At 42.2% G+C, this 10,646-nt stretch overlaps 1 protein-coding gene across 2 annotated transcripts in view; it reads right to left on the bottom strand.

The window, feature by feature from the left end:
• The window catches only part of PPP6C (protein phosphatase 6 catalytic subunit), a 95,650-nt gene that overhangs the window by 3,631 nt on the left and 81,373 nt on the right, over positions 1–10,646 (bottom strand). For both annotated transcript variants that reach the window (XM_056138690.1, XM_056138689.1), the window contains 4 exons: positions 8,558–8,623; positions 7,546–7,687; positions 2,151–2,230; positions 1,792–2,001 (listed from right to left, as the gene is read on the bottom strand). In XM_056138690.1, coding sequence (XP_055994665.1) covers positions 1,792–2,001; positions 2,151–2,230; positions 7,546–7,687; positions 8,558–8,623 — 498 coding nt within the window. The remainder of the gene's footprint in view (positions 1–1,791; positions 2,002–2,150; positions 2,231–7,545; positions 7,688–8,557; positions 8,624–10,646) is intronic.

The raw sequence follows: 10,646 nt of genomic DNA, 5'->3' as shown, positions 1-10,646 counted from the left end.
CACCAAGAATGTATTGCTGTTAAGGGGCCAGAGAAATAGTACAAAGCGCAAGGCACTTGACTTGCACATGGCCAACGAGGTTCAATTCCTAGCATCAGAGATGGGTCTCCAAGTCCACCAGGAATGATTCTGAGTGCACAGTCAGGAGTACCCCTGAGCACAGCCTTGTGTGGCCAGGAGACAGGAGAGGAAGGAGAGAGTGAGCAAGAGCGAGAGAGCAAGAGAGAGAGAGAAGAGAGAATTGCTATAAATATGTATCATTTACTGAAAGCTTAGTTTAGTTCCTGACAAACCCTGATATTTATTCTTCTTTTGCAACCTAAGCTAACAGAGGGATAGATAATTTACCAAAGTTACAGTTTAACAACCGATCAGAACCTGGTTCTCTGGTTCTATTACACTGGATTTCTTTCCAATATAAGCTCATCTCTTGTTTTGGGTGATTTTTTTTTGGCGGGGGGAGGGAGGGTCGTAGATTGTGGGGAGTGCACTCCTAACAGTGCAACAGTGCTTGGGAGCCACAAGGGCAACCCCCCAGTAGTACTTAGGGGGCTTGTGCAGTGCTGCGGATAAACCCAGGGTCTCACAAGTGCAAGGCATTTGCTCTACAACTTGAGCAACAGCCCCCTACACTATGTGTGTATCTTTATTTAACTGGGGTGGGCACTCCCAGGCATTTTCAGTGATTCTCATACCAGCTGTTCAGACCTAGTGGTTCAGTACTTAAGCCCAACAATACAGTGCTATATAGACCCAACAGTACTGGGCCATCAAGACCATCCTGGCAATACCTGGGTGTGGGGAGGGGGGAAGCAGAAATGGAGATAGTGTCAGAGAACAAACTCAATATCCAGTGCAGGCAAGCAGTCCTTAAAGCTATCCACCCAGCCTTCCTGTTACTTATTCTCGTGGTTTTGGAGCCTATTCCTGACCTACAGCTCAAGGACTGCACCTATGGTTCTCAGGGGACCATGCAATGCTGGAGACAGAACCTGGGACTCCAGCATGCAAAGCATAGTCTCCAGCCCCCCACTCATCCTGCCAGACCTCCCGTGCCTTCTTAATTGAAAACAGCTGGAACTTCAAAAAGCTGCCCATCGACAATAAACACACACACACACACACACACACACACACACACATACGCGCGCGCGCGTGCGCTACATCATCACACTGAACATCCAAAACTAATAAATTGTAAGTTTTTTTTCCTCTTATGGGGGGACAGGGGCCTCTCACCCAGCAGTGCTCAGGACTTACTTCTGGCTCTATGCTCAGGTTCTCTCCTGGAAGAGGCTTTGGGGAACCATATATGGTGCTGGGGATCAAACCTAAGTCGCCACACGCAAGGGAAGTGCCTATATCTGTCGATTTTTAAATCTCTTTCTTTGCTATCCCACTAATCACCAGATATATTTTAAATTTTGATCTTTTTTAGTTTTGCATTTTTGGCCACACCTGGCTCTCTTTTTAGGGATCATTCCCGGGGGTCAGGAGCCCATAAGAGTGCTGGAAAATGAGCCACAGTCAGCGTATGCTAGGCTAGCACCTTAGCCCCTCTACTCTCTTGGACCCCTACTCGGATTATATGAAAGTAAAGCATTATTTACTTCGTACACATTAACAAGTGGATGCTGGAGGAGGTGAAAGGTGATCACCACACTTAGCCGTTATCCTCAGTAATCATAATTGAAATAAGCTAACTAAAAGCTTGTTATCTATGGTTACCCACAGATCTCGCTATAATCCACTAGCAAACAACAAAACTTTTTTCTGGAAATATGACTTTACCTCATTTGTGACTTTTGCACCAAACAGCCAACCTGCTCCTCGGGGACTGATGGCCCAAGTATCCACATCTTCAGGATCTGACCACACCAGATCACAAAATGCTCCTTTATGGGGTATTTCCTGGTTCCTTTCAATGGTTCGAATTTGATCCAGTGTTTTGATATCAGGAGATAAGCCACCATGAACACATAAAATCTGCTCATCTATTAACTGTCAAAATAGGGTAAGAGAGTTGAACATAAAATAAACTCAGTCATATCTAAATTCATGTTATTATCAATACAACTAAGATGGTAATTATGCAAAATATGCAGTGTTGTTGGTAAGAAAATACTTTGCAAATATCTATATAAACTTACAGCTGCTACTGTGAGCATGTCAAAGACTTTGGTACAGTATCTCCAGGCATTAGCATTTCCGTATTTGGTTTGGCACTCATCTATGAAAGAAATGGAAGAGTTCACATTAATATTAGATACTGGCATACAATTATAATTAGTATAATACTAAAACCGAAAGAGTCCTACATCTGTCTAAACAACACTGGGGCCAGGCAGAAAGAGCAGGGGTTAATGCACTTGGCCTGACCTGGATTTGATCCTCAGTACCAAAGGGCCTCCATAATATTGCTGGATGTAGCTCTGGAGACCCCCAAATACCAGGGGTGTGGCCCTCAAGGTCCCCAAGCACTGCTGGAGTGATTCTGGTCACCCCTGGCAATGCAAGGACTAAACAGCACCAAATCTTCAGGTTCCAGTACTGAATAAACGTCCAGGTAGGCAGAGTATTGTTGAGGCCCTCAGGCCCCCTGAGCACTGCTTGGTCAACTCACCAAAACAAACAATGCATCCAATACTAGTCACTGAAACCGCAGAAATTCAGCTCAATCTAGGCCCGTAATTTATGACATATAATTAGTGTTCAATTCTAGAAGATCCCCCTCATATGACCAAGACCACTATTTAAGTACACATAAACAGAAAGTGTATCTGTATATATGTGTCAATCCTAAGAGGTGGTTCTGCTTTCATTCCAGAAATAACCCTAAAAAGCACCTAATATCAGTTAAATGTTATGATCAAAAAAAGCTAAATAATGTGAGATCTGAGAATAATACCCAAAGACAAACAGAAGGACTGGTCCAGGGTAGGAAGCTTGCCACAAGAGGGTGGGAGGCGAGGGAGGGAATGGAGTTAGGTCAGAGAAGGGACCACTATGACAAGGATAATTGGAAATGATCACTCTGGACAAAAACTGGGTGCCAAAAGCAGGTAAAGTGATTTACGTGATAACCTTTCAGTAACAGCACTGCAAACCAAGTATCTGACAAAGGGGAGAGACAGAGAGAGACAGAGACAGAAAGAAGAAAAGTGTCTGCCATAGAAGAACCTGGTGAAGAGGGGAAAATGGACTAGGGACATTGGTGGCGAGAATAGACACTAGTGACAAGATGTGTGATTTTGTAACTATCTCATGGTCATTCAATTTAAAAAAATAAAAGAAAAGCTAAATAAGACTGGAGAAAGAGAATAGATAAGGTGTTTTTCGTGCAAGCATCCGACCCTGGTTCAATCCCCAGCACTGCATATAGCCCACTGACCCCAGAACCAGGAAGAAGCCCTGCACACCACCACGCTGTACCCGCCAACAAAACAGGGGTAGATATTAATTTCACACCAACCAAAGAAAATACTTTTCTCTATTGTTACTAACACTGGGTAATTCTGTTAAACAGTTTATTTAATTTACTTTATTCTAGCAAGATAAGAAGGATCTAGAAGATCCTTAATTATAATATTATGGGTAATTAATTCATACTTCAACATTTCTCAGGTCTTTGTTGTCTCTTCTGAGATTTTCTGTAGTTATGCAACTAAATATTTGAGATTCAATATCAGTATCTGACTGGTAGTTACTGGGGACTATCAAAAGATGTTCTTACATACTCCCAGCTTAACATTCTCTGATGCATAATTAAGTTACACTCCTCTCTTTCCAAAGAATACCATGGGAGTTCTCATCTTTAAATTTTTCCTTAAATATTTGAAAAAAAAAAGGCACATCCCTTATTTTTTTTGCTTTTTTTTTTTTTTTTTTTTTGCTTTTTTTGGGTCATAACCAGCAATGCTCAGGGGTTACTACTGGCTCTGCACTCAAGAATTACTCCTGGTAGTGCTTGGGGGACCGTATGGGATGCAAGGGATTGAACCGGTTGGCCGCTTACAAGGCAAATGCCCTGCCCGCTCTACTATCGCTCCAGCCCCTGGCACATCACCATTGTCTTATGAAAATGTTAGAAGACCATAAAATATGAGAGAAAATGGTCAATTCCCAAGATTTTCTAAATTATGTATGTGAAGCAGAATCCTTAAAAATTTACCATGGGAGCTCTACCAACTGAGCTCAGTTTACAGTCAATAATTTTGTATCTTTCGCATCTTTACACATACACAGAGCCGCTCGTTCATTAAATTGCTCATATAGGTTTATCAGTGTGCAATGAAAGGTCAAATTAGTAAATTAGTTCATTTTCAAGGAACTTTTTATATTATTTTGTCATCACTGTGATTAAAATACAATGATGATTACAATTATCACATTCCCAGAGCTGGAGCGATAGCACAGCGGGTAGGGTGTTTGCTTTGCACGCAGCCGACCCAGGTTCGATTCCCAGCATCCCATGTGGTCCCCTGAGCACCGCCAGGAGTAATTCCTGAGAGCAGAGCCAGGAGTAACCCCTGTGCATTGCCGGGTATGACCCAAAATAAATATATATATGTACATATATATATATATCACATTCCCAAGGATTTGAATTTCCTCTTATTAAATAAAACCATAAAACCCACTCTGAGACAATAGCTTCCTCTAGTATTGAAAAAGAAAATTCAATACTAGATGTTGGGCTATTGTTATTTTTTGTCAGAGCATCTTAATGAGAGTGTCCTCTTAGGGGCTTGCATATAGCAGTCTTGCATGCGACCAATCCAGGTCAATCCCTGGCAACTCATATGATCCCCCGAGTCCTTCTAGGAATAATTCCTGGACTCAAAGCCAGGAGTAAGCCCTGAGCAAGGCTAGGTGTGGCCCCCAATAAAACAAAACAAAAAAACACAAAAACAAAACACATATAATAAAATTTCCTCCTGGGCCAGAGAGAGATCAATGAGCTGAGTTTGTATGTGGAAGGCCTGAGTTCAATGCCCAACTCCTCATGGTACCCTGAGCACCCACAAATATAGAAGAAACACCTGTATAATGAAAAATAGATGGAAAAGTGTTTTTTCAATATGATAAAAAAATTAATTATAAAACAATGAAATAAAAATAAAATGTCCTCATTTCTTTCCTCATTTTATCTTTATTTGCTGTACATTAGTTAATGTTGGTCAAATTCTGGGCTGTAACTATATGTGTAGCATGAACCTAAACCTGAAACACTGAAGCTGGCTGCTTTCACTGAGCTAAGAGTATAAATTATCTGAATTATCTGCTTTTTATTTAAAAAGCAAAGCTTTGTTTTGTTTTGGGTCATATCAGCTATGCGAAGGGCCTAATTCTGGCACTGTGCTTAGAGGCCACTCCTGCCAGAGCTCAGTGATCTATATGTGCTGCCAGGGCACAAGCAAGGCAAGCACCTAAATCTTTGCCTCTAAGAAAAAAATCAAAAGATATTTGGTATTTACGCACAAAGATATATCAACTATGCTTACAATAGTAGTTTATAAACAGCACCTTCCTTTTTTTTTTTTTTGCGGGGGGGGGGGGGGGGTTGGGCCATACCCAGTGGTGCTCAGAGTTTACTCCTGGTCCTGTGCTCAGGAAATCACTGCTGGTGGAGTCTGGGATCAAACACAGGCTGTGTGCCAGGCAAGCACCCTGCCAGTTGTATAATCTCTCTGGCTCCAAACTCCTCAGACCTAAGTTGAAAAATCTGGCTACATCAATTATGATACATCCATATAGTAAATATAAATTCAACTATAGAAATAATGTCAAAGGGCTAGTTAGGTGACTCAATAAGCTGGGGGCATGTTTTGCAGGCAGGAGACCCTACTTCAATTCTTGGCATCACATAGTCACCCAAGCACTTAATCAACCCCCAAGTACCAATGGGTATAGCCAAAATAAGTGAATAAATAAAATAAGGTATGGGGCAGAAGAGACAGTACAATGAGTAGGGTGCATGCCACTGAGCATATGCTTTGCATTCAGAGGACTGATTCCAGCACTACACGGTCCCCAGAGGACCACCAGGAGCAACCCCTAAGTACCAGGTCAGGAGTAGCCCCTGAATATTGCTGGGTGGGGCCCAAACACACACACACACAAAAGAATTTCAAAGGGAAAATGCTGGTCACAAAATTAAGTGAAAAAAGAGACATAACCCCTTTTTAGGTTGGGGTATACATGTTCACACACATTCATTTTGGGGGATCCTTCCCAAACAGTGCTCTGGGGACTTAGAGACTCTTCCCTGTGAAACTTGACCAAGCATTCTGGCAGTTCAGTGGAAGGCCCAAGGATGTGGTGCTGCTATTGCCCTGGTGGTACCAGGGTTTATCCTGACTACCCCTACAGTGCTCGGGGGTAACCAGGATCACACCCAGCAATGCCCAGGAGCCTCCAGGGCTGCACACAGCATGGCTGAGGAGACAATCTGGTGCCAGGGACTGAACCTATATCATGCAAGTCATGTGCTTAATCCCTGTATTACTATCTCTCTGGCCCCAAGATGATATGCATATAAACACACACATACACACTCCATAGAAATGGTGCAAAGGCAAAGGTGCTTTTATAGAAATAGCTGAAGCCACAACCCAGGAAGGAGGGAGGGGAGGGGAGGAGATGGGAGGGGGAAAGAAAGGGAGGGGGGGCAGGTAGGGGATGGGAGATGAGGGGGAGGGGGGAAAGAAGGAAGGAAGATGAAGTTCTCAAACTTGAGTTTGCAGAACATTCAACTTCAGCACATTTTGGATCTTTTCCTCAAAAGGTCACTCTAGTGGGCCAAAGAGAGAGTAGAGCTGATAGGGCGTGTGCCTTGCACTTGACTGACCAATGTTCAATACTGGCACCCTATTTGGTTCCAAACCCTGCCAGGAGTGATCCCTGAGCACACAGCCAGGAGTAAGCCCTGAGCACTGCCAGATATGGCCCCATACCACACCCCCCACAGCAACAGTCTATAGTGGGTTCAGTAATTTACAATGAGGGAGGGGACTGGGGCTGCTCGGGGAAACACTTAGTCAGGAAGTGCAGGCCTGACAGTTCGATGCTTAGGCCCAGCAATATGATGATGCTCAGGCACAGCAGTGTGGAGGCTATCAGGCTACTCCCAGCAGGGTCAGGGTACAAAGGCAAGCTATAGTTTAACACATATCCAGGTGTTCCAATGAGATCAACTGAGTACTACACCTCAAAGCACTGATCCAGAAAAATGCTTAACAGAAAACTGAGATGACTTTCTTCTATGGTAAAGTTTTCAATTGACTGGAAAAACCAAAATGAGGAATCAGCAATTGGAGGTGTAGTTCAGCAACAGAGCAGATTTTGCTTCTTTGGACCCTGGGTTGAATCCCCAGCAAAGCAAACAAAAAAGAAAATAGAAAAAGAAAAAAAAGAAAATAGAAAAAGATTATCTGTGTTTTCTAACTTTACTACATAGCAAATGTATGACTTGTGTGTGTGGTTTTTTTTTTCCCCCACTGAGGAAAGTCAAACAATATTCAGATTCAGAGAAACAGATCTTACCATAAAATCCATACACCTGTGTTATCTGTCTACTCTCATGATTTCCTCGAAGAAGTGTAATACGATCAGGCCATTTAGCCTTTAGAGCAAGAAGGTAAGTGAAGGTCTCCAAACTATAGTAACCTCTGTCTACAAAATCACCCTGTAAGGTAAAAGTTTACAATTACATCAATACAATAGCATTTAGTATTTTTTAAATATATCATGTGCCAAAATAGCAATAAAACCCAAAATAATCAAAATGAAGAGTTACATATTAAATTTGGAAATTAACATTTAACCAAAAAACTCAAGTGGACATGAATAAACTAGTCTGTTAAATGTTTTGCTAGTCTATGAGAAAAGAAAAATGAGTTGAAGGGCCAAAGAGATAGTACAGGGATTAAGTGCTTGCCTTGCATATAGCTAGTACTGGCTCAGTCTCCCCAGAACTGTATATGGTTGTACCAGCACCACCAGGAGTGATCCCTGAGCAAAGAGCCAAGAGTAAGTCCTGAGCCCCACTGGGTATGGTCCCAAAACCAAAATTATAATAATAGCACATTAAAGATTTAAGTGCACATTAAAGATTTAATATGCCAAATACCAGTAACAATGATGGGTCTCATTCTCCTAACTCTGAAAGAGCCTTGAATATGGCACTTTTTAAAAAATCTCAGGGCTAGGACAAAGGAGATGTTACTGGGGCCTGCTCGAGGCAATCGACGAATAACAGGATGGTCGTGATCGTGATCGTGAAAGATTTAAGTATTTAGACCAGTGGTTTTTTGCTAGTTTTCTCTGTCCATTGACTATAATTAAAAAGGGCTACAATCTTGTACTATGCAGAGAAAAATTTACTGAAGCAATTATTTTCAACTATTTGCTAAAGCTACTTAAGAGAAAATGAAAAATACAGAAAAGCATAAAACCACCTTTTCACATGTTGAAACAGTGATTGTGAGATAAAGACAATATGTAATTCACATGTGCTAAGTCAGATCCTTTCCATTTTAAACAAGTATTTACATACCATAAATATGTAGTTTGTGTCAGGAACCTGACCTCCAGTTCTGAATAGTTCACAAAGGTCATAAAACTAAAAAAGAAAGGCAATATACGCTGATTACAATTGCTGTCAAGAGAAGAAGAGCAAAACTGAGAGCAAAATGTGTAAAGCAGCGGTGAAGAGGATTTCAGGAGCCTGGGGATGGTCCTGTGGCACAGTGCCAGCCTTGCGACAGGAGGCTGCTGAGTTCCCCATCACTGACCCATGTGCACTGAGTACACTCCAGGGGTCACTGCGTTGCGATCCCCGGCACCACAGAGTCTGTGATCTCTGGCACACAAGAGACAGGTGTGTCTGAGTGTCACAACTAAAGAACACGACCTTCAGCAAGCGCCCCAGCCAAGAATGCAACCCCCAGCAAGCAAACCAACCAAAAACTATAGGAGAGCACCACCACTGAAGAACGCAACCCCAAGCACCACAGCCAGGAGGGAGGGCACACAACCGGGTGTGTGATCCCAGGAAACCAAAATAAAGGCTTTTGTAAAAAAAAAAAAAAAAAAAAAAAAAATTTAAAAACTGTAAAATGAAGAGGAAGGGGAACTTTAAAAAGAAAAAGATTTCAAATATTTACTTTAATAAAGAAAGTATAAACAAAACTTGAGAGTACACAGCTCCCAAGCCTTTAATAAAAAGGCATGAGTAAAGTTCAGTTCCCATTAAAGTCATTTCTAAAGCATTGTTATTAAAGGCCTGCTTTCTCCCACATTGCCCATGAAAATTTGTGCTTGTGTGGAAGGGGAGAGGAGAACTGCTGGGCCTCAAATATATAGAGCAAACATACTATCTTTGAGCTACATTCCAATCACCTCTGCTAAGAACTGCCAGGTATGGCCCAAAAAAACCCCATCCCACCTCACCTACCATTTTACATTTAACTTTTATACTTGAACTAGTTAAATTTCTCACATTCAAATAGTCACCTCTGAAATAAAGAAATTTTAGTTACTGACATAACCACTACCACTTATAACAAAGTTCCATGAATCTAAGGTCATTACTTGCTGGCCGGAGCAGTAGATAGTGGCCAACCCAGCTTCGATCCCCCACATTCCATATGGTCCCCCAGCACCACCAGGATTAATTCCTGAGTGTGGAGTCAGGAGTAAACCCCTGAGAAAGGACAAGTGTGACCAAAAAACAGAAATAAATAGTCATTTCTTCCTTAGGAGAAATAACTTACAGGGCTAGAGAGATAATACAGTGGGTAGGGCACTTGCTTTGCACAGTCAACCTATGTTCGTTCCCAGCACTCCATATGGTCCCCTAATTCCAGGCAGAAGTGACCCCTGAGTGCAGAGCCAGAAGTAAGCCCTGCATACTGCAGGATGTGACCCTACCCACTACCTCACACACACACACACACACACTGAAATTTGAAGTGGGACCCAAAAGATCGTTCAGTGGCTTAAGGGACTTGCCCAGAAAAAAGGTTGAGTTCAAATCCATATGTCATTACTTGCATAGAGGTATCAGAACAGCTGTGCATGAACGAGGGGAAAATGCGTTCAGTATAATTCTTGTAGAAAGTATATATAAATGTCTATATACACATGCATATAAGCATAGGGGTTTCTCTGCTCTAATAATTCTATTTCTGTGACTCACTTTTTGTTGGGGAATAGGGGGCCACACTCAGTGGTGCTCAGGGCTTATCCAGGAATGACTCCTGATAGTGCTTGGGGACCATCATCAGCGCTAGGTATCAAACTGGAGTCAGCCACATGTAAGGCAAACCATCTTCACTCCCATACTATCTCTCCAGCCCTTCTATGACCCTCTTAGAAGAGGGAAAAATCAAATGCTATAAAATTCTTAAAAATGTGTTAAAAGTAAATTTATGACTAACATGGAATTTTTTGCTGTTTTGGTTTTTGTTCTGATCACACTCAGCAGTGCTCAAGGCTTAATCCTTGCTCTGTGCTCAGAGGTCACTCCAGGTTGTGCTCTAGGAACCATATAGGGTGCCAGGGATTAAACCCACGAAGGCTATGTGCAAAGGAAGTGCCCTAACCACTGTACTATCTCTCCAGCCCCAACATGAAAATATTTC

This window comes from Sorex fumeus, unplaced genomic scaffold, assembly GCF_029834395.1.
Source record: "Sorex fumeus unplaced genomic scaffold, SorFum_2.1 ptg000129l, whole genome shotgun sequence".
Classification (NCBI taxonomy): Eukaryota; Metazoa; Chordata; class Mammalia; order Eulipotyphla; family Soricidae; genus Sorex; species Sorex fumeus.
The sequence above is the reverse complement of the archived record's forward strand: the minus strand, read 5'-3'. Positions and strand labels throughout refer to the sequence as shown.